Source organism: Ornithodoros turicata, unplaced genomic scaffold (genome assembly GCF_037126465.1).
Source record: "Ornithodoros turicata isolate Travis unplaced genomic scaffold, ASM3712646v1 Chromosome76, whole genome shotgun sequence".
In the NCBI taxonomy this organism is placed as follows: Eukaryota; Metazoa; Arthropoda; class Arachnida; order Ixodida; family Argasidae; genus Ornithodoros; species Ornithodoros turicata.
In genome coordinates this window covers 48,303-72,610 of record NW_026999391.1, presented here as the reverse complement: position 1 = coordinate 72,610, position 24,308 = coordinate 48,303, and the positions used below count along the sequence as shown (strand labels likewise).

Sequence of the window (24,308 nt, the reverse complement as noted above, 5' to 3'; positions counted from 1 at the left end):
AAAGTTTCGACCAAGTGAGTGTAAAATGTGGGAATCGCTGGGGCACTCGCAGCACCCCCCCCCCCCATTCCGCGAGTCATTCAATATTCATAATCCCGGTTGTAGTTAAGGCAGGAATGTGAGCAAGTTGGTATACATCTTGAAGAGGAAAAAACTAGGAATGTATGTGCGTGGAAACAACGGGACAACGAAGAGTTTGTGTTGCGAATTTGTGCTTACCAACGCGCTGCTTACATCGGCTAAATGCCAATGTAAGCACCCTTTTTTTTTAATGCCAGTTCTGGAGCCTAGCTAGGTAGTGCTTGTCCATGATTATGATCTGTAACAGACTACACAATTTCCCCTTATAGTTGCTCAGGCAACCAGCTGTGCTAGTGGAAATATTTTTATTTCGTGATTTGTTTCTCCTTGCATCTCTCGTTATACTATGAAAAAAGAGGAGAGCACTCCACAATTCTCGTTCAAAAATACTGCCGCCAGACACAAAACTTACGGATGTTTTCCATTTTGATGTCTTGACTTCCGGTTAGCTGCTTGAGTACTTAAAGTACCATACAAAGTACACAGTTGGAAATGTATCTATGATGCTCAACTTTGTCTGCTGATTCCAACGTCATATGCTGCCTGTTCGCGTTCCTCGACATTGCTGTTTGCGGGACATTTACGGGGCCTTCGGTACCCGACTGCATAAACAAGAGGGGCGCGCTAAGTAGCGCTCTGCAGAGTGTGCTCCGTCCACTCTGTCCGACTCGCTCCGAGGCCTCAAATAAGAGAGCTTTGGGAGCGCACAAAATGTGTGCTCGTTGCGTGTGGAATGTAACTAAATAGGCCTCTGGGTGTCACTGAATGTTATCTTCCGGTATACAGCCGTCTTCCGATCCGGGTGCCTGTAACTTAAAAAAGAGTCATTAAAGTGCAGGCGGGTGCAACCGGAGAGGAGGGTGGAGAGCGCGAGGAGGCACTACCACTGGGGGGGAGCGCGGGAGCGGCACACTTCGTAAAAGGAGATATCCCGTATAGTAAAAAGCACCGCGCTCCGTGCGCTCCCGATCTTGACCCGGCTAGCTCACGCGGCCGAGGTCTTCACTATCAATCGTGCGAGAACGCGCTGGATAACATCTCATAACCGCAGTGACAACGTTCTCTCTCTTGATTTGTCGAAAACGGGAGGCGCGTACGCCGTTTTGTGACACTCACGCAGTTCTGTTAACCGTCACAAAAGCGTGCGTTCACTGCACTTTCCACAAATCAGGAGTAATAACACTATCATGCTGTGGAAAGTTTGCTCCTCATCATGTCACGTAGTGGAGTTCTGTGCTATGAAAACGAGTGGCGCTTTGGGTAACTCCGGCATTGTGGCAGTGATTTCTATGCGAATAAATTGTCAGTACTGTAAGTGGTAATGCCTAAGATCCTGTGGATGCTAGCTGGCGTTCAGGAAACCCGAATGATGTTGATGACGATCAAGTAATATAGGGTCCAATTTCCATTCAGTGTACGAAGTTTCTTGGGGCTACACCAAGACTAGAAATGGCAATTCATCGAGATGTCATTTACTGGTACATTTTTTGCATTACTCTTTTCGTCATATCGTGGAGGTGAAAGACTTTCCGTTAAAGTGACAGTCGCATCCGGGAACGGGTCAATAGAATTGATACCACAATGTTGAGCATCGCTCAGTGATCTACTTGGCCAATTTTCACGGCCGGAAACCGCTTAGATATTAAATAAACGAATTTCAAAGTTTCGCGCCGCCTCTGCAGCCGCGGAGGTTCAGCGAGACCGACATCAATGTGACGTATTTATCTAAGCGAACCAGAGGGCTGCGAGCAGTCGACCAGGTTGTTATTGTTTCCGAGTTCGTCTGCTTTGCTTTCGACACTTCTGAAAAGTGAAAATACGCTGACTATTCTTCCACTTCTGGAAGCTCCGGAGTTATCATGTCGGGCGGTTCACGTTGTTACGTTCCTGGCTGCATGAAGACATCCATCGCTAACCCAGAGTTGATGTTTCACGAGCCGAGGGACCGTGAGACGAAGCGAAAGTGGGAGGAAGCAATCTCCAGTGCAAATCCTGACCTACCAGAACAACTAAACGTCCTTCGAGTCTGTTCGTCGCATTTTTCGGACGACGCGTACAGGCTGACTGACATTATGCGGATCCGCCTTGGGTTTCCAGTGAAAAGAAAGCGTTTGAGAGTTGACGCCGTGCCGACCATATTCGCTGAACAAAGGCAACCACTCAGCATGCCATCGCCAGAGGTAAGTGACAACGTTTGTTTCATAGCCTCAATGCCTGGATGATCGAAGTGTTTATGTGTGAATGATATATATGCTGCTTATATACAACGACGTTTTCCCGGAATTCGTGTCTGCCAGATTACCGATCGTCTGTTAAAATGAGCAGCCTGTCAGCCTTTTGCTGATGTCAACAGGAACATTTGTTCATGGTAACACATGTCTGGCAGATATTTCCCATATGACTCTCTCGAACTTCGTGCGGCGCGCACATATCGTCATGGGACTGCATCCTTTGAAATCTCTTGTTTAGACTGGACTTGTAATTGTGTTTACAACTCATTATTTCCTTTTTTCGGCTTTGTGACGCGGAAAATTTGGCATGACGCCCATGACGCAGTAGTGGTGACACGAAAAATGCTTTACGTTACAGATTCCATCGACCAGCTTCGCAGGATCAGCTGAGTCTGGTGCGTATCTTCTGCTAATCGCCGTCGATATAGGCATTCACATTGATGGATACGCAAAAGCTTTTGTGCATTGCAATATATATACACAAGTGCTGGGCTTTGCACGCTTATGCCATATACAATGCTCATTTTTTTTAGAACCCGAGGGAATGGAAATGGGAAGCGGTGGTGGAACACATTTCATCCCACAGAACATCCCATCGCCAGCCAATGTAGAAGACGGTATGTGAATGTAACTTATTCATTGCGACTGTTGACATTTACCGTGCCTATCAGCACAGTATGGCAGCAACGTTACTTTCTTGTTTGCTATATTTTTGGAGGCTGTATCTTTTTATAGTAGATTGGCATCACCTCACATTCATCACTTCTTATTATCCTACTATGTGTTCACTATCACTTATATCAAATTCCACAGTGCTTGTGCTGGACGAGCTGCCACTGGGACCTCTGGTGCCTTATCAGACAGTGAGCCAGTACGGGTTCCTATACACCTTGGTACCATACAATCCTGAGCACAAGGACCAAAAGAGAGTGCAGCACAGGGGGACACAGACAGCCATTCCAACCTCCACACTGGGTAGTACTGCATTTACATTATGCCTTTTGTAGTCAAGATTTGTGTGAGATGCAAAATATTGCATGTGTGTACCAGGAACACAGCTACGGGCGCCTTTAATGGGGTGAGGAAGTCCTGACCACACCCTCAATTTCTGTCAGTACATAGAGTTTCAATTGACCTTTGTACACACTAAGAACAAACAGAATATACCTTCTGCAGTGTAACATCTTTGCCACTGAGATCACTCGTTTTTAGTGTAATGTCCACTACTTTTTTGAAAACGTGTTACACTGTCACCCAGGAGTGTAACATAACACTACAAGGGAGTATAAATTACTCTGCGTTCATGCATTGTAAAATTATGTTACTGTCATTCACATACGTTACTGTGCTAGTGCTTTTTGTCTATTGATGAAGAGTGCCTGGCACTCAGACCATGCGCCTGATGTTGCCCTCGCCATATGCACACTGAGAGGGGTTATATGGACAGACGTACAGATGTTGAGACTTGGACTGACAAAGGATGGCTCAGTAACACGCACATACTTGGTGATCACTCACAAGCAGTGATTTCAGAGTACAGGCTGTCGACAGGCATGAACCTGCGTTTTCAGCATGGTATGGCAACGTGACAGTCGTCATAGCAGGGTAAAGAGAGTATCGACACAGTAAGGCGGGCTTATCAGACAAAAAATGGGCAGAAAAGGGTATACAAAAAGTGTAAAAGTCATAGTTACACTGCATTTACTCTTCTTTGCTCTTTCTTTTTTTCTTTTTTCTTAAGAGTGTAGTTAGCATGCTGTCCAATGCAGTACCCTCATCAGAAAAATCCGGAATCTGTCGCACTCACAGATTCAAATCGGGGAGAATGGACTGATAATTTCAGCTGAAGCCACTGATCTTAATTATGAAACGAAACCATTTGATCAGATTAGAGGTAACTTTTGCAAAACTGAAAGCACTTCAAGTGCGGAATGATTCCACATTTTGCACAGAGCATAAATAGTACCACATTAGCATGTAGCAACATTTCTTGTTCAGAGCAATATGGCATTATTGCTGCCCAAACTTGATTACTAGGCTGAATAGGCGAAGGTTTTCATTGTACAATATGATATGTCTTACAAATATTGTACTGCCATTTTGTCGTGATACTTGATGTGATATTATGATATACTGAGCTTACAGCTCCATCGTCCTGTACATCTAAAAAAAAACACAACTGTTCGCAACCTTGCCTTCCAGGTACTCAGACCCGCTACCTGATGCCTAGTAGGAAAAGCCAGACTACCCTGAGCCTTCCGCCCTCTAGCACACTCACTCTTACATGGCCTCAGTCGGTCTTGGGGTGTGATGAAACTAGCACAGCTGAAAGTGTGGAGCCGGGTGTCTTGGAAGATCCTCTGCAGCATCAGGATACTCTGGCACCTGATGATGCGTTTGTTGGAGGTATCCGCTCTTCTACCCCAGCACGAGACCTCGATGTAACAGCTGAGTCGACATGGTATGCTGATGCATATGTAATTGTAGATCCATAATTATTTCGCAGTTTTATTGCTGATGTTATGCAACATGCCGCTGCGCGTGACATGTGTAGGCAGTACTGACAAAAGCAAATTAATTTCCCCTGATCCAGCCCGCCCGACCCTCAGGATCTGACCTTCAACCTTTCTGAACTAACTGGGAGCTCAGACAGTGAAGAGTAAGTTCAAGCCCTGTGCTTGCAATGAGATCTCATGTCTCAATACATCTTTTTCAGTGAGGAGTACGAGAAGCAGTCGCATGCTCAGCACTCAAAATCTCGTGCATGTGAAATGTAGGTCATTTTTCTGCAGTATGCCCACAAGCTACACAAATACTTGTCTACATTTCAGATTAAATCCAGAAGAATGCTTTTATCTGGTAGCGGAATCTAGACTTCAAGAACTCTTGTCGAGGTGTCCATCTTGCGCCAACAGCAGTGCTGAGGTCACGAAAACAACATGAGGCACGTGGCTGAAAGCAACATCTGCTTGCTGTTGCGGCATCCAGAGCACGTGGACAAGCCAGCCATGGGTAGAAAACAGGCCACTGGGAAACATCCTCCTGTGCTCAGCCATTCTCTTTTCGGGCGTGAATGTTGCAAAGGCGTTTCGCATGTTTGCCATCATGAAGGTGGCCACCCTGACGAAGTCTCAGTATTTCAGGACACAAAAGCAGCACCTCTTTCCTGCTGTTAATGATGTGAGTATGTGGCACATGCATGTAAACTTTGGACAACAAAAGTGAAATGCTCATAACTGTTTCTGATGTGTCATTATAATTACACACTCAGCGGGAAAACATTTGATACTATCATATATGTCTTCTGTTGAAAGGTCTACATGAGCAAGCAGGCAGAGCTCCTGGATCAACTTCGTCCGGTGCCCCTGACCCTTGCTGGGGATGGTAGATGCGACTCACCAGGTCATACTGCACTCTATGGCACTTACACGCTTCTAGAGACTGCTGCCAATCGCATCATCCACTTTGAGTTGGTCAAGGTACCCTACTAAATCCATTAAAAACCTTTAGCCTTTTTTCAGTTGTGCCCTAAAACCATAATTGCACTTGCATTTAACAGGAAAAGGTTTTTTTTTTTTGCTCACAAAACTGACGTGTTTTGTTTTAGTTACTGCCTCTCCCCACTGCAGCCACTGCGGTGCTGTTGAAAATCTAGAGCACATTCTTCTCCATTGCCCACACTACCAACCTTCCCAAACCGTACTCTCCACATCCCTCAACGACCTAGACTCTCGCCCCCCTCTCTCTCTCACAAAATTGCTTGGTCCCTGGCCACATACAGCACACCAACGCTCTGCCCTCAAGGCTCTCTTCACCTTTCTGGACACCACAGGACTTCGATCCTTATTGTGAAGGGGCTCATGATTTCATTCCCTGCATCACCACCAGCAATGGGGTAGAGTATCGACCCCGGCGATGAAACTCCCCAGCCATCATCTCGCAATAGTTTTTTTTTTTTTTTTTTAGTCACCTAGAAATTTGGCATGGATGTGCTGTGACCGTTAGTATTGAACTAGTGAATAACCATTTGGCATGATTGGATAATATTCAAGTTTATATAGCTACCGGCTTCAGTCATGTTGTATGACGCATATGCCAAGGGCTATGCTATATGGCAAAGCATACAACTGTCATTTCATTTGAGTGCAGCGGCTCGCATCATATTGGTATTAACATTGCCTTCAGTTTGAAGCCAAGTATCATATTGGTCATGTATAAAACAGAGCTATCCACATAGATAGACCTGCTGGGAGATATACTACATTGGTATCAAACACAGGGTTATTCTAAAAAAGTACATGACACCTGTTCCATATAGGCTTTCTATTTGTGTATGTAAGACATATCACATGTGCGTGATTTCCGCCTGATGTATTCTCTTTATATAGTCAACTGAAGTGACAAGCAGCAACGCTATGGAGGTGTATGGCCTGCAGAAATGCCTAGCATTTCTTGAGGTTCAAGACATGACGGTGGACACCTTAGTGACTGACCGCCACACCGGAATCAAGGCCATGTTGAGGGATTGCTGCCCCCACATTAAGCACCGATTCGATGTGTGGCACGTCACTAAGGGTGAGTATTTGCATCAAAGGGGAAAGCTAGCTTGTTTTGGAATGTTGTAATCCCACCTGATGGCTCTCAACAGGAATCAAGAAGAAACTTCTAGGACTTGGGCGCTCTGCGAGGCATCAGGTTGTGCGGCTTTGGATCGAGAGCCTTATAAGACATGCATACTGGTGCCCGAGAACAAGTGGAGATGACTGTGACCTTTGCCTGGCAAAGTGGGTGTCGGCAGCGAACCACATTGTCGATATTCATGAACATGATGATCCACTCTACCCTGTGTGTTACCATGGCAGTGTGTCTGAACCACGTGAATGGCTGAGAGAAGGTAAAGGATAAACAAGAAGCCCTGTTGCAGTTTGTGAGTAATAGTGAAGCACAAGCAGCCATCAATGTACCGGAAATGAGTGGGTGGGGGTGTTGCAAAAAAGGCAATGATCTATAGGAAGCCCCTGTAAACAGGCATGGACACTACGACAGCCAGTCACAACACAACTACTAAGCACAACAGTGTTGTCCTAACACTATAGTCCTGTCAATGGCTGCTTGTCATTCACTACATGTCTACCATGCATGAACTGCACCGCAGTGCAATTTGTGATTTTGTTCGCTAATATTGTGCACCTCATACACTTTCAGAGAGCGAGACCTACAGAAGGGTCAGAGACATCTTGATGGCCCCTGCCCTCCTCAAGGACATCCCAATGCTTTCTTCTGGGCATCAGACGTACGGGCTAGAGGCATTTCACAGCCTAATGATTCACTTTGTGCCTAAGTCCTACTCATTTTCTGATGAGGGAATGCTGGCCAGGTACGAAGCGTGCCTGCTTTGTGACAGCTAGGGAGCCTGGAGGGGAGCACTTACATTTCATTATCCTCCCTGCCACAGGACACAACTGGCTATCCTTCATTATAATGAGAATGCTGACCGGACACAAGTGGAGGAGGATGGTTCCAAGCAGTACCGCCTGAAAGCCTCCAAGATAAAGAAGACATGGCTGCCTGTACCCGTGAAGGAAGCTGCTACTTACAGTATGTGCTTGCTATTATATGCTGTCCAGTGTACTGTCACTATGATGATTTCATCAGAACAGCCTTTAACTGCAAGTTTTGGTGTAACGCTTGATCCTTGATGGAATGATTGATTTGGTGTGAAATGTCGTGTTAGCTTAGCTCGATTGGTAGAGCCCTGGACCGGCAATCCAGAAGATGTGGGTTCGACTCCTACAGCCGGCTAACCTTTTCAGTGACTTTCATCTTTCACCATGGATGTTCCCAGGATTTGTTCTAACGGGGGAAAATCACTTCCGGGGGGAGGCAAGAGTGCAAATCCCGACCCCTACCACATCTTTTTCTGGGGGCAGACGTTGCACACCGTGTGGGTGTTCAGAGGTTCCTATCATGACATCTGAGAATAGTCATTGCGATCTATGACTAAAGGGTGCGCTATGTTCGCAAGCGACCTTGGAGTTCCAGGGGGAATAGGCCCCCCTTGCCCCCTTCTCAGTACGCCCATGATGAATACGTAGCATCAGGTTTGAAAATTCAGTTGCGCTGCATTTCCTACACCACTGCTCATGAAGCAACAATGTTAGGATATGAAATAATGGAAGAGCAAAATGCATAATCACGCATAATTTCATCTGTAACATTGCGCCTTTGTTGCAAAATAAAAAAAAAATTGCTCCTGTACTCATGCAAGTTTATTTTCTTTTTACTCATAATCAGTGTGTGCATAAATTTCTGCAAAGCCTCAAGAACAGAAAAAACTTGGATGGACATTTCATATTTTCTAATTCTATAGATTATACCTCTGAACTGATCACTGAGGTCTTCAGTCGTATACGTGAGCATCGAAAGCCATCAGCAGCTATGGAGACACTGCCACCACGTTCTTCCATGTATGGGGAAAGGCCAGTTCTTGCTCAAGCTGTGGAGCAACACCAAAAGAGGCATGTGCATATTGGTTTTGGCTTGTTCTGCACGTCGCTCGCTTAGTGCTGCATATTCGCTTACAATGTGGGTTTTAACATAGGTTCCAGAAGTAAAATCAGTCCAAGCCACACGGTGTGCTGATCTCAAGACAAAAGACCCCAAGAACAAAACAAAACGGCCCTTTTCAGGGCCACCCAATTTTTTACGCTGAGACACGCACTGCGTAATGATCAACCCATCTCACAATGCTTAGAAACAGAATACTAGAAAGCAATTGCCACACCTATTGCCCAAAGAACGACTTTTTGAAACTGCATGCTGACTGTAATTGAAGTGATGCTGCGCTTTCTTCCCTCCCATTCTTTTTTTCCAGTGTGCCTTCGACAGACATGGAAAATTCTGGAAGTAACAAGAATCCTATAAGGTTGCATCCTATAAGGCTCAGCACCGTCTACACGCAAGGGGAGCTAAGTATTTTCCCACCATCTTGCTTTACTGGTGTTACAGAAAAAAGTGGAAATCAAGGTTGATACTTTTTGTAATGACGTCACAAGTGACACATTCCCAGATGAGAAATGTCTGCAGTCTCAAGTGGTTTATGAAACATTTTCCTCTTGCAAACAACTTATGTAGTACGAATGAGGGAAGAGCCGGTGGATGAGAGCTGCCAATATTTTAAACAGAGACTGCTCTTTTTGGCACAATCTACATCCTTGCCATGGCACATAAAAATAGGTCAACAAATGCTGTTTTCAGGAATTTTTTTCTTTTTGTTTTTTGTATTGTTGGCCAGCAGGTCGGTGGATAGGACAGATCTTTTCAAACTTTAATGACATAGGTGCTTTGTTAGAGTGTGCTGGTGGATTATGTCAAGGAACGTTTCTTTACCACAGAGCCGTTACAGAGATACGAAGGTTAAAATGAAAAGTAACAACCACAGGATAAGACCAAGTGAACAAGTGGACATAGACGAACATTTCAAATGAGGAGGGCAGGGGTTACTCTGAGAAGTGTCTAGAGCATGTGAGTTTTATTTTTATAATACATGTATGTAACACACAATTGTGGCATGCAGTTTAAGGGGCACTAAAATGCAAAAACAAGTTCACTTCAAATTACGTTACACGCTATGTTAACGTCGGTCTTGTTTTCGTAATTGAAAACTTTGATCTTGTTACGAAGCTACAATCAGAGTTATACCGAACTCTTTCTTGAAAAATGCAAAACTGGAAAGCTGATGTACGTTGAAAGGCAGAAAAATAATTCGTAGGAAGACATGATAGTGTTTTATTTCCAACGTGTTTTTAGGGTGCCTTGTGGCTTGTTAATGCTGAGCTAGTGAATAGCGTTAGATCTTTATATGAGATGTGACACCCTATCACATGTGGACCTTCACTCGGTGTCCTGTATGCATAGCTTAATGGTGTGAATATGGTAACCAGGGAGGTTACATTGTTCTCACGTCCTGTGACGTTTGGTGACAGCACCTTTACAGGTGGCGTGATATGCAGCTGCATAAAGAAATGGCGCTCGTCTCAGTATTTACGGGACACATGACATTGCAGACTGGAAGCCGAGGAGAGCAGATTTTCTTACCCACGATATGGAGGGTTCTCTTGTGCGCCAGGAGTATATGCTGCAATTGTAGTTTTTGTGCGAATGTGTGTCCTAGGGCTGGTAATCCCAATTTCTATAGTTAGCCCAGCATATTTGTTCCAGAGTCTTTCCATGTGCTTTTAAATACTGTGCCATTAATGAGAACAGTAACAGAAGAACAGTTGAAACATTGGCAGCTCTCATCCAGATGCACTTCAATTCACGTGTTTTACCTTTATGCTGGATTTTCTACCACTTTTTTTTGCATGTATGTACAGAGGGTCAAGGTGGTCTCTGGTTGAAATTGTTTCATAAACCACATGCAATTGCAAACATTCTTCACCTGGGTTAGTTGGTGTTTCATTTGCCTCTCACTTGTGCTACTGTTGCATTTCAGGGACACATTCTGTTGCCCCTCTCCTGTGTGCTTGTGATGCTACTTTGGATCTGCTGGCCAGCACTTTATACATCAACAATAACCCATGTCACAATAAAAGGGAAATACATGGCCCTGCACCTGAAACTGTGAAGTTGAACATGGTGGACAATGCAGTGACAAGGACAAGAAACACACACACCATTCAACTAGCAACTGATTTATTTGGAGGCAGAAATCTAGTCCAAATAACTCAGTTGCTAGTTCAACATTATCCGTGTTTCTAGTCCTTGTTTCTGTGTGTTCTCCATCATGTTCAGTCGTACCTGACATGCTCTACACATTCTTGCACTGTCAAGTTCTTAGAATAAAGCAATTTCTCAGTCATGCTTTGCTAATCTTTTTATTGTGCTTATGCTCAATGTACATCTACATCACACCACGATCCAAGACGTGGACAACAGGAATGAGAACTATGTCTATGCTGCACGACACATGTTTGAACTGAACTGATCTGAAGGATTTACTTACAGCTTTGTAGTTTGCTGTATGGAAATGCTGGGGCAAAAGGGTGCAAACAGCAGCAGTTTATTTGAAAGAAACCTCCTTGAAATGAAACTAGTGCGAGCACACGTACACTCACACAGCCTATAAATACAGACAGTAGCGAAACTCATGGAGATTATGAGCCTTTTTTCAGCTGTACTGAGTATTACACTGCGCAAAAAATACAAAGTTCACAACAGATCTGGCAAGGAACATCAAATACAAAAGCTTTGGTATGCAGAATAAGGGAAATCGGAACGTGTAAACGGAATATGTTGCTGCAATCTGTGGTATCCTGCATATGATGGCGATTGAAAGTGTCTTGTGATTGCCCAAACAGCTCATCCAGGTATGTGCCAGCTATTTCTTGGGCTAGGGTAGCCCCAGACCCTGCTGATGACGAGGAATAGACAGTGAACCTTAGACAGACGTATGAAAAGCACTGCCATGTCAAATGCTAATATAAGAAAAGGTAGAGTCACAGAAGTAGCACATGCATACACCAATCATGCCACCAAAGTGCTATGTGTATGTGTGTTGCTTTGTGCCCATGATCGGCATATATATTTTGATAGCTTTATCCTAACTAATATGCAAGACCAACATGCCCTACAAGATATTTGAAGTACAGGGTGCAAATTATTCACATGAGACGTTTTAGTGGATTCAGGCGATAAAAATTTCGGCTTCGATGTGAGGAAACATATGCATTTCATGTGAAATACAGCAAAAGAGGAGGAGATAGATGTGACACTGGCAATAGCTTGAGCGTACGCTGCTGCCAAGCACTATTTACATTCGACACGCACACAGATTGTTACTATATCACATAGATATTTAGTGTTCACACTGGAGCATATATCACATAGATATGTGCTCCAGTTTGCAACCTGTGGATGAAATTTGGGAAGGCCTGGTTTTAGCTTTAGTCGGACACAAAAACCCACTCCCAGAGGAAATCGTGAGGCATCCTGCAGGTTCTAAAAGATGGTTTTCAGTTTTTCACAAGCTCTTTACCGGAGGCGTAGAACGAAGCTGCATTGACTGAACTGATGGACATGCACCGTTTGAAATCGAAAGCCAGACTGTTCCGTCAGCGAAATATGAAAAACTACCGTTGCAATATACCTGTTTTCTGTTGGATCCAGAAGCATTTAGAGCCAGCAATTCCCTCCAAGCACCGCACGGCAACACAAATACTCGTCCGGCTCTTGATGATTGCTCGCAGATGCACCTGTTGTTTTTGAAGTGGGCATTGGTGAAGCACTAGATCGAAATTGACGAACGCAGTGATCGTCGATCGCAAGGTTTTCTACCTGAAATCGTCGTGCTGCGGGTAGTCGCGATCAGCTTCGTCTGTGTCGCTAGCCCAGTGTCGTGACAACGGATACACAGGATAGGGATCGTCGTTCACTATTACTGCTTCACTGCTTGCTTGCTTGTTAGGGGCTCTGTCCTCGAGGAAATCGCTGGACAGCGACAGCAGATCACTTTCGCTCGTCAGACATATTGAATGTCCCGACGCCTTCACAGACGACGGCGGAGCAGACGGGTCAGATCCTCGAGGCCGCGCCCTGATTGGTTCTTAGATAAATACGTTTTCATGCTTTTCCAGAAAGGAACTTCCGGAATACTCTCAACATCCGGCGTCTGCTCTTGTCGTGTATTCCATCGAATAACAGCTGAACTACGCCACAATTTCGCGTGGGGTTTTCGATGGCGTGCTCAGCAGTCCACAAGGAATAAAATAACACTATAGTTTCCGAATCGCCAGAATCAGATGCGACTGTCACTTTAAAGAAACCATCACATCAGGAAACAAGTGTATATGAGACCGATACGGTAATGTCTGACACAGCCTCACAATCTACCTGGATAATAGAATAGAATAGAAGCTGAAAAGAAAAATAAATATTGAAACGTATGTCGCACTAGTGCGACCAGCTGTTCCAGGACGCTTGACGTGTGAAAGCAAACACCGAATAATCTAAAAGATTATTTCAGCACGTACGTCTTTCAGGTAGTTCGTCAGTTCACACAGCGCAGATTGCTGGTGCAGCCTTTGCCAGCTCCCCTGTACCTTCTCAACACTAAAAGTTCGGTTGTCAAGTTTCCCAAGGGCGTTCTTCAGTGTTCGTCGACTGGACGAAGCGTCGGCAGGTGACCAGCACGTGATCCGTGTTCTCCATAGTTCCGAAAGTTGAACAGTTCGACGATCCAACGACACCTATCACATGAAAGAATGCTGCGTGCGGGACGTTGATTCGGGTGACGGACGGGTGACGGTGGCGACGGGTGACGGACTCTAACGGCCTTGGCATCTTCGTTGGGAGGCAGTAGGTGCAGGAACGATTGGTTCATGACGTCACCTGTCCACATGGTTTTAGAGAGGCGATAACGTAAGCAGGCAATCAAGTACTTTGCGTCAGATTTGCGAGAAGTAGATTTTATGAGTAGTTCTTTTATGGTGAGCAATTCGAGCAACCTGGTCCGCCTTCTCATTTCCACTGATACCGTAGTGCCCTGGGGTCCACTTGATGATGATGTTGTTACCCTCTGTTTCGGCAGAGTTGTATGCTGCGATAACACTGTAGACGACCGGTGCAAGTCGTCGAACCTGGCTAAATTTATCTTCCGAACAGCTTTCATGTTAAATAAACCAGATTTAAAGTTTCGCCCTGCCTCTGCAGCTAAGGAAGCCCCCCAGACAGTAACACCATGATGACGTAGGCCATGGACACGAATGGGGGCGCGGGGCAGAAGATTGTCCGCAACGAGAAGGAAAGAAAAATAAGGAGAGGGTGTGACGTCATTCCGCTCGGTTCCGGAAGTGTGGTGAAGGGAAGCAACTGAGACAAACAATTATCCACTACTAGCTAGCCGCAGTTCGCCGAAGATCTTAATCGTGTACCTTAATCGTAGCTTAATTGAAGCGTATTGCTTCTCCTAAAAGTTCACAACGTGCAGCGACACTGCTACGAAATTTATCGCATCACTTGTCCGTCGGTAGTATCTCGTAATTATGCCGCGCTACGTATGACCCTTCGGGTGTGTCCCGGACTCCCAGGTGTAGTGACGTCTCACCGCAGATTGGTTGGCTCCTGTCACCTGACCTACATGACGTGCTGAAGACGTGCACTATATGTCGTCACTTCCACTATACGTTCGTGATTCGGAAACAAACGGAAGCGCTCCCTCCTTAGTTTTCCTTCTTCCTGGGTCTCCGAGTTCATCTGCTTCGCGTTCACACCGCAATCCCAATTCCGCAATATACGCTCAGTGAAAAGTGCTAGATAAATACGCCGCCTTTGGCTTATGAATATGAATTCTGCCACGGTGCTAGCACGTCTGGCGATAGTCCAGCAGTGATATTCATGACATGATCACAGAGTCTTCGCGACTAGCAGACGTCCGCCCGCCCGCTGGTCACAAGAGAGCGCTCCCTGATTGGACATTTGCGTGTGACAGGGCACTAACCAGGGGGTGGTTTAGGGGGTCCAAACCCTCCCCGGAATTGTACCTTTCGTTGTGCATTTGGGAAAGGGAAGCACGGGGAAAATCCTCATCCTCCTTGTAAAGTCCCCATAGAACCCCCCCCCCCCCCCCCCGAAATATTTTCTGCCTACCACCCTGGCGTGTGACGTTTTTGTGTGATGTCCAGAAGCACAAACTCACCATATTCTCAACGCCGGCTCTTACCATGCATTGTATCAAATCGCACGAAAACTACTACGCTCTTTGGTGTCGAATTTACTTTGGTGTCGACGTTACTGTAGAGGGATGAAAAAAAAAAACGGCGTTATAGTTTCGGATTCAACCTGGACGGATGTGGCAGTCTCTTTAAAGCAGTGTTGCGGATTTCAATCCACGGATTTGATTTAAATCCGGTTTTAAATCCACAGGAGGGCTGGCGGATTTGATTTGCGATTTGATTTGCGCAAAAAAATATGGGCAGGATTTGGATTTGGATTGAATCGCATTTTCCACTAATGATTTGGATTTGGATTGAATCGCATTTTCAACTAATGATTTGGATTTGGATTCAATCGCATTTTCCACGAATGATTTGGATTTGGATTGAATCGCCCCTTTTTCAGCGGATTTGCGCGTGGATTTCGCCAAGCTCCCTCACAAGATGCATGGATTTGAAATTGAGCGAAGCACCGTTTCGCATTCTACGCGAATTGATGTGACTTTGTCTGAAATTTGCACACGCACTAGCGACATCCTCTCCCCAGAGCGACAGGAGTAGCCATTTTGTTCCAATCACTTCCCCTCACTGCACCGAGGGAACACCACGTGCAGTTCTTTGAACGCAGTTAACGTTATTCTGTCGATTGGAGGGCACCTTTCCCGGAGACCTCTAGGTGAGTCTTCCAGCACGACCCGTTTCAAGCTTGCCAAATCATGTCGCGAAATTCTTGGTCTTCGCCATCATATTGAACGCATATGGGTACACCCATTCACGAACAAAACAAAGTGAAAACGAACAATAAATATATCACATCCTACCATTTCATGATTTCGGGAAGGCAAGCCTTTCCTACTCCCACGGACAATCATGGCAAGATGTGCCACTCTTACTCGCATACCCTTTTTTTCTTCTTCCTTGATTACAACAGCCAGCACTGCGCGAGGAAAATTTTTACAAAGCCCCGAAATGTCAGCATTAAAATAGACCCATGGGCTACATTCGTAAAGTATTCGTAACATGTCCCACAATTTATTAACGATCCATTTAATTGTGACCCTCAGGGTATAGTAACCAACGACCTGTGGTCTTTTGAGTACTGATGGTAGAAATCGATGCAGACACGTGTTTTTGGGCGTAGCTGAGCCTAGGCCCACGATAGGAACTCCTTCACTCAGGCGTGTTCGCCCGGTGCTAAATGACGAGGAGGTTCCTGACCCAAAATCCACTTTTGGGAAGGTGTACCATACCTACCAACTCCACACTGTTCATGCCCCGTGAAGCCCGAGTCAACACCAACACGATACGTGATGATGGAGTTGGGGGTTGTGCACCGCCCCTCCCAGAGTGAGCCAATCATCTACGATTCAATGCATTTTTATCAGTATCACTTTTTCTATTTTGGTGTAACACAAAAATTTAAGGGCACTTAACGAATTACGTGTTGGCAATGCAACAGAAAGTACGGCTGATTTTCGATAAAATTTTACTATTTTCTTTCTGGATGCCTTCAACTCAACTCCCATCATTCATCCATTACATGTATTTTCGTTGGGCTTCCCTTTGCGCTCCTCTTCCACTGGTATTGCGCAATTCCGCGCGGCGGAGTGGCCAGCTGTCGGCTACGCGCCGGCGAGGAGAGCCGTCTGAGCCAACGGGGAATTAAATGACGGAGGACAAGTTTTTTTCGTGAGGAGGAATCTAATGCTATCACACTGCAGGCCGACGCAGCTCTGGGCTCGGGCAATGCTCGAGACTGCCTATAGCTCTGTGGGAAGTGCTCATGCCCTCCAAGACGCGGCCGGTGTTAGCTTCCAGCTAATCGTACGGCGGCTGGTCGCGCGTGAAATACAACATCCACATTCAACGATCCCAACGATCCGAAATGGCTGCGCGTCCTCAACCTCTAAGAGGGAGCACGCTCGGCATGCCCGTTGCCCGCACGGGGCGTGCGTACGCTAGAGGTGACACAGTGAGGTCGCCTTCTGTCCACTCTTGGGTAGTTCCATTTTAAATCGACAAGGGTGGGAAATTGACATTTTTAATTTACATGAAAAAAAAATATATGTTAGGTAGCATCTCGATTGATGACAAATGCAACAATTTCGAGCTCCATCCGATGAACAGTTTTCGATATGGAGAGGCGGAAGGTTGCGGCGGCGAATGTTGGTTCGAATTTTTTCCCAACTTTGACCTCATAGCAACGCGCTTCTTGTTTTACCACATCCTTCAAATTTGGCTGATAAAAACTACGGGTTCAAGACAGCACGCGGAAAAAGTCCGTGACTCCTACTTTAAAGGGGAGCTACGAAAAAATTCCCGAACACAGCACTTCCGGCAAAAAATGTACGATTTCGAACTTTTATGGAGCGGGTACACGCATTCAATTGAAGGTAGATTCATTAGAACCGCTAAATCATTCTCTATCAAATGGTATAGATATCGTTTATATACCTCCTGTGGTAGAGCGAGCAGACGGCTGTAAGTAGAAGCAACTCGTCAAATTGCTCCCCTCCAATCGCCCCCCCCCCCCCCCAAAAGAAAACGTCAGTTTATGCATTGAATTTCCCACTCCCCCTCCCCCACTACGCGCTCCAACAAAGAAACCCCCCCCCCCCCAAACCGAGCGTCTGGATCCGCCCATGACACAGGCTGATGCGTGGTGACTGATAGTCTGGTACACGCCGAGCAGACGTAACCGAAATTGTCTTTCTAAACTCAAAAATTTGTCCTAAAATATGAATAAAATTTCGGCCAGCGGATTGATAGGTTGGCCCTTTATATCCTCGTCAATCAGACGAAATTTATTGCTCTTTGTGCCACGTCACGCTGTTATTTAAGCGTTGTTTAGTGAATACGTGCAGTATTAGTAATTTGTAGGCACGGTTATAGGTCTAGTAATGCTACTGCACGAATTTTGGCTCCCGGATTTGTCAAAAGATTCGATAAATCTGGATTTAAAAGTGGATTTGATTTAGGTCCAGAAAAACAAATCCGGATTTAAAAGGATTTGATTTAACGTCTCAAAATTAAATCCGGACTTGATTTGGATTTGATTTACTACCTTTAGAAAAAATGCGGATTTGATTTAAATCCGATTTGAGCGGCCAAATCCGCAACACTGCAGAATAACTTCAGCTTCAAGGGGCTCGCTAAACGGGCTGAGGCGGAATACCAATGCGAGCGGCCGACGTTTGAGAACGCGCTGAATGCTCTTATTGATTGATTGGTAATATAAAAAACGGGGAATCACTGCTTTTATCATCCGCGAGTTATATGTGCATTTTATGGCTATTGACTATGAAGAGATCCTAGAGGCTTAGGAAGTACATTACGACTCTGCGCTCGCTTATTTCGTTTTGGATGCGTGAATTTTCAGTCCTCTTTTCTGCAGTGCGTTGCCGTCCAAAAGATTTAACGCCATTATTTTTTGTGCTACTACGATACGAACCTTATGATCAATGTTTAGTCACGCGGCTACAGACAGAACATCCCACCGCACTTGAATTATATTGTCACGAAGCGAAATGGGCCGGCGAGTCGTCGAATAAACAGCAAACGGTTTGTGGCAAAGGTGCCACGGAAGAAAGAGCTGACAACCAGCTAGTTCTGTGTCAGAACTGAAAGTGATTTATTCCAGGCGCTCGCGCTCGGGTCTGCTGAGCGCTCGTCGTCGCTCGCTCCAGCGAGCTGGGCGTTCGTCGTCTTTAGGCGGCGAAGATGCTACAGGCCTCCCCCCCCCCTAGACTGGTAGGTAACCAGAGGAGAATGCCAGGAGACTTTTCTTCAGGAGGGTAGTGATCGGGGAACCGGGCAAGGTGGAGGCGACTCCGGAAGATGGACGGGAGAGAGTAGTGCGTCGAAGTAGGCGGGCGTGACTCTGTCTTTCGTGAGTAACTCCGGGCGGCCATTGATGTCGACTGTCACCGTCTTCTCATCTTGCACCAATAAGCGGTGGGGACCAGTGTACGCTGGGGTGAGTGGCGGCTTAACGTGGTCCGCGCGAACGAAGACGTGAGAAGAGGTCTTGAGGTCCGGGTGGACAAAGATCTTCCTATTAGTGGGCTGGCGTGGGGAAACGGGCTGAAGATCCCGGAAATGGTCGCGAAGCTGTGCGGCAAAGTCATGAGCACTGGGAGGCGCGGGGGAGGGGGAGCTGAGGAAGTCGCCGGGAAGCCTCAGCGGGCAACCAAATACCAAGTCCGAGGGGCTACACTGGAGGTTCTGCTTGAGGGAAGAGCGAATACCTAAGAGCACCCAGGGCAGGTGATCGACCCAATTCGCCGAGTCGCGTCTCGCGCAGATGGCGGCTTTCAGCTGCCTGTGCAGACGTTCGACCATGCCGTTCGCTGAAGGGTGGTAGGCCGTGGTCTTCGAATGCTTCGCGCCGATGGCAGAGAGGAGGGCTCCGAAGCTACGGGAGGTAAATTGGCGACCTCTATCTGTGGTGACGATGCCAGGGCAGCCGAAGCGCGCGACCCAACCGAAGAGGAATGCACGACCAACAGTGTCGGCCGTGGCGTCGGGGATCGGTAGCACTTCCGCCCAACGGGTGAACCTATCAACACAGGTGAAGAGGTATCGGTTACCCTGCGAGATGGGAAGCGGCCCAACCAAATCCAGATGCACATGGTGGAACCGAGCTTCGGGAGCGGGGAAGGCGCCACAACCAGGTAGTTCTGTGTCAGAACTGAAAGTGATTTATTCCAGGCGCTCGCGCTCGGGTCTGCTGAGCGCTCGTCGTCGCTCGCTCCAGCGAGCTGGGCGTTCGTCGTCTTTAGGCGGCGAAGATGCTACAGGTTTATTAAACTACTTGGTAGCAAAAGCACAAGAGTGATAGCTCTTTGAACTCAACTGAGTCCAAAGCATGAATGCTCCAGCCTGGAGCGCACAAGCATTTAAGCGTCGCGCCGAAAAGTCTAGAAACAGCACGTGCGTTTGCCAGAGAGCAGGCGATGTGTCTGGAAGCTTCTTTCTTCTTCTTCAGCATGCGCCGGGATGAGATGTACCGTTTCGCGCCTGCCCTGGAAGTTTCTCGAAGATGACTCGTGGCAATATTGTGTCTGAAGAGATGGCTTCTCAAATGGAAGTGCGTCTTGATGAAGCAATGTGCTTGTGCGCATCAAGTGAGTGAGTTCCGCACGGTGATTTCCATTGTAGCCGTCCTGGTAGCCAAGTAACAAGAAGTAATAGAGATATAAAGCAGAGGCCCCTGACCTTAGACGACATCATTCATGGAGGGCCACACAAAAAAGAATGAGATAATTACCATGAAATGCCCAATAAGATATACACAAAAAATATGAGCAGTGTACTACGTTATCGTGGAGCCCTAGACCCGTCTCTCTCACTGTTGTTTCCACCCTTTGCCCTTCCGCGACATTACGCATCCCCAGGCAGCACATGATGTTGGGCCGACATCGGCACAAGGTTGGGCATGTCTAACGAAGGTTGGCCCGACACTGCCAACTTCCAGCCGACATGACGAGAGGTGTCGGCAGTATCGGCTGGATCTCGGCTGAATCTTTTTTTTTTTAAACCTTGTTTCTCCAGAAATTTTTGTTTCAGAAACAATACAATACTTATTCGTGATGACAAAACATAGTTTCAAGTCACTATTCGAAAGCCAGTTGCTTCTATAGATTATCGGCTCAAAGTCGGTATGAAGTTGGCAATATCGCATGGTGTGAAACCGATATCCTGCCGATGTGTATCCAAAGTTTTAATTTGTTGCCTGTGCTTTTACCACTATTGTGTACTGTGACAATTACCATCAACTGGAGAACACTTCAGGGAATGATAAGGCTGCATAAGGTCCAGGCAATGCGGTAACGATGTTTCTGTGCTGCACGCTCAATCATGATACCTGAGAATCTAACAACAGTTCATAAGCCACACACAACATATTCTGCATGTGGACCTTGCAATTAAATGTCTGTCGCATACCACGCCAAAACATTCCAGCAAACAGTCATTGTCACACTCTGGAAAATTTTAAAAAATGGGCAGGACACATATTGCTAACAGGAGCTAAGTGGCAGCTTACGTGGCAGACTAATCAGAATATAAAAAAGTGACCATTCGTAATATGTGGTTCATTGTCATGTTCAGGAAAACTTAAAAGACGTAAGGGAAATTATCAACATAAATATCTTTGTCACATGTCATAAAACAGAATAAGCCGATGAAACCGGGAAACGTCAAGCAGGTCAACGGGAAGCTCTGTCGCTCTATGGTGGTAAGAACGTAACCATAGTAACACACCAACAAACAGCAAAAAAACGATGATCAGGGCAGTTTGAAACTTTTATACACCTGTCGAAGTAATTAAAGAAAAAGATAAATAGCGAAACGAATGCAATATTTCAACGCTTCGCATTCGTAGTGGTCATCATCATCAAGTTCGTTTCCACTTCCTGTTCCTTTCCTTTATTGCGGGCGGTGTTGACGTCTGTCACATGGTCGTCATATCTCTCGTAGTAAGCTAGATCTTTTCGTTGAACTTGTGTACCGCCAATTTCTCCTTCGGCCACGAAATGAGGTGAGCTTCTGTAAACTTTTCCCTATTCGTGATTTAGTAGCTCCCGTGTTTTTGTGTTTTAGCAAGTTAGTTATTCCCTTATATTCCCGTCACATGTTGATTGATGTTGTTGTCTTGATGTAATGCAGTAAAAAGTACACGATACTGAAGTTCGAAAAGGACACGGTAGATTTTGTCCCAACAAAATGGCTGATAGCTGGGAAACTGTGTTTGTGGCCGAGAAACACGCCGAACGCAAGAATAGCACAGATGGTCAAAGAGTGCTGCGACCCAGACAAGGACTGGCAGTTGTGCCCATGCGAATACATGACTTCTACTAGTAAGTGCATAACAAGCCTCTTCGTTGTAACCACTGTCTCATTCAATGCTTGGCTTTATGGTGCATTCTACAGGGTCAGTCTAGCAATCATTACACATTTCGGTCGCATGGTTAATACAAAATACTTGTTTTCTTCCTCCCCAAACTTTGCAAACTGATGCCCATTTGTATGAAGTTTTGTTGGAATTTTTTGCAAACTGTTTCTGTGGGAACAAAATTAAAAATCAAGCAAAATCCAACCCCACAGACAGATTGCACATTGTAAAGAAGAGGATTAGTGTATAACCACAAGGTCAACATATTTCACTGGTGTAGACATCGTCGCTTGTTTGTGGTGGCATGAAAGTGAAGCAGACAGAAGAAGGAATAGCAGTTTTTCAGAGACATTCGAGTGAGATTGGCCATTGAGAATGCATGGGATGAGACTTTGATTTTTAATCCCTTATTTACAGGACTGTAATGCTTGCAAAAAATTCCAATAAAACCTCAGACAAATGGCTATCTGTCTGCAAAGTTTTGGTCAATATAACCCCAGTCTTCTATTTTTATGAAGCGATCGAAATGTAATTATTGTTACACAAACCGTATATATTGTCAAGCGTAGGATTCGCAGTTTGTCATGATTCTACATTACAGACAGCTACAAGAAAGCAAAAAGATTGGCTCGTGAAGCTGAGTACACCTCGAACCTGGAGTCGGTGTCCAGTGAGCAGGAAGAGGGTGCACTCGGAAGTCCGCTTTGTCCTGATGAGACAAGTCAGGGGGCACAGAAGAGAATGCGGATGCCAACTCCCCGTAAGATGATTTTCTTCTTACTCACTTGGTGCACTTTTGAAATAATTGACACGTTGCCATTACATTTATGCAGCTACTGACATTGGAGAATGTACTGTGCCCAGATCACAGCTGTGCACAAAGACTGGAAGCAGCCGTCGCACAGAAGGACACAGTAAGGCTCTTCTTACACCATGCTATTTCAGGGAACAGTATATTCTTTATACATGTGCCTCTTAGTCTTGGCAGCATTAGTGTGAACAAGCGCAGTTGCAGCGTCCAGTAAAGGCATGCTGGCGAAAGCTCATAATTATGTTTTCATGGTGCTTTTCCAAATTCAGTATCGCGATAACAAAAGTTTTCGGCAAAACATAGTTTTCATGGCGGTTGTTGAACTATCTGATGAATGAAGTATGGCTTTTTGTTATTTCATTGGCATTGTTGTTTATTTTTTTTTTATTGTGCCTTGAATTTAAAATGTGCTTCTCTTTCTTTGCAATTGCTCATTGTAGGTAGTGGTGGTGCCAGCTACAGCAATAGCCCCAGTGGCAGTAGGACAAGCCTAAATGGAGCATATCACAGTAAATATTTTTGTCTAATTAACTGCTCTTTCAGTTTTGGTATCACTCATGGAGAATGAGTCCCCTTTTCCTGGTTATAGGTACAGGTGATGATGGAAGTGGCAGCACGGGTCACTGGAGTGGTGCCAGTAGTTTGGAGACCGCACAACCTGGTAAGTCATCTTGTAGGGCTATATCATCATTAATTATAAAACCTGCTTCTTTTTATTTTGCAATTGCCCATATGTGATGTCCCAGGCTGCAACACTAGCCGCAACAGTACCAGTATTCCGCAACCAGACACTGAAGGGAGCCTCTCTGGTGAGTCCCCAGGGTTCTCTTGCCCTATGAAATTTCATCTATAAGCAGTCCCCTAATTTCCTGAGGAAGACTGAAGCAGTACTCACCCCATCATTACCAAACATGTGACTTCGCTGAAGTCACAGATCTGGAGAACCTGTCATTGTCGTGGGCTCTGGAAGCGCTCCCCTACGCATAATTCCTGTCAAATGAGCGACATACTGCCTGCCAAGCCCTCTCTCTCATACACAGTGATTCCCATAGAGACAGGAAGGAGTTGGCGCTGCTTTCCATGCCGTAAACAGTTAGCAGACAACGTGCACCGATAAGGTGTTACCATTTACACACAATGCATTTGCAGCAATTTGCAAATGTTAAGGGGGTATAATTGAACGGTTATCTTTCTTCCTTAATTTCCTAAACCTAAAATTTAAATTACACAGTGTAAGCTGGAATCCTACGCAGAGTCTCCGCGCAACTCTGTGCAGGCGGGTAACTATGCAAGTGCGCGTGACATGGCAGGCATGTGGTAAAAGAGGTGCTGCTTAAGTTTGTAATTATTGTCTTGAGTAACACATGTCACATTTCGGTTGCTGTGCGTGACAGAGGTGGAGGTTGCTGTTTCCACTACATTATAATCAAAATAATCTTTAAGATGAGGGATGCATATAATGAGGTGTTTTGTTTTGCAGCATATGAGAAGAAGTCGCTGAAACTCCTGCTCGACATCAAAGCAGCCTTGCGAGACCTCTCGCATAGGGTTGCTCTATTGGAGGGCAGGGGAACGGCAGC

At 45.7% G+C, this 24,308-nt stretch overlaps 2 protein-coding genes and 1 long non-coding RNA gene across 4 annotated transcripts; 1 reads left to right on the top strand and 2 right to left on the bottom strand.

Moving 5' to 3' along the window:
* Positions 1-5,037: 5,037 nt before the first annotated feature.
* LOC135374560 (uncharacterized) lies at positions 5,038-10,861 on the top strand. Of its 2 annotated transcripts, XR_010416957.1 has the most exons (10): positions 5,038-5,085; positions 5,144-5,492; positions 5,627-5,791; positions 6,701-6,887; positions 6,961-7,206; positions 7,518-7,689; positions 7,768-7,910; positions 8,683-8,830; positions 9,187-9,836; positions 10,807-10,861. XR_010416957.1 is itself a non-coding variant. In XM_064607500.1 (9 exons), exons 2-9 carry the CDS (start codon positions 5,406-5,408, stop codon positions 9,341-9,343), a joined length of 1,305 nt encoding a protein of 434 aa, XP_064463570.1. In that variant the 5' UTR covers positions 5,038-5,085; positions 5,144-5,405; the 3' UTR covers positions 9,344-10,336. The 2 variants fall into 2 exon arrangements, 1 of the variants encoding a protein (XP_064463570.1); XM_064607500.1 differs by lacking the exon at positions 10,807-10,861 and having other exon boundaries at positions 9,187-10,336.
* A 489-nt stretch (positions 10,862-11,350) lies between these two features.
* Positions 11,351-13,027, bottom strand: LOC135374545 (uncharacterized). Its single transcript, XR_010416951.1, has 2 exons — positions 12,460-13,027; positions 11,351-11,724 (listed from the first exon to the last, which is right to left on the bottom strand). It is a non-coding gene; the product is annotated as an uncharacterized LOC135374545 (long non-coding RNA).
* A 5,781-nt stretch (positions 13,028-18,808) lies between these two features.
* Positions 18,809-19,363, bottom strand: LOC135374552 (uncharacterized). The gene has a single exon (XM_064607493.1). It carries the CDS (start codon positions 19,361-19,363, stop codon positions 18,809-18,811), a length of 555 nt encoding a protein of 184 aa, XP_064463563.1.
* Positions 19,364-24,308: the final 4,945 nt, after the last annotated feature.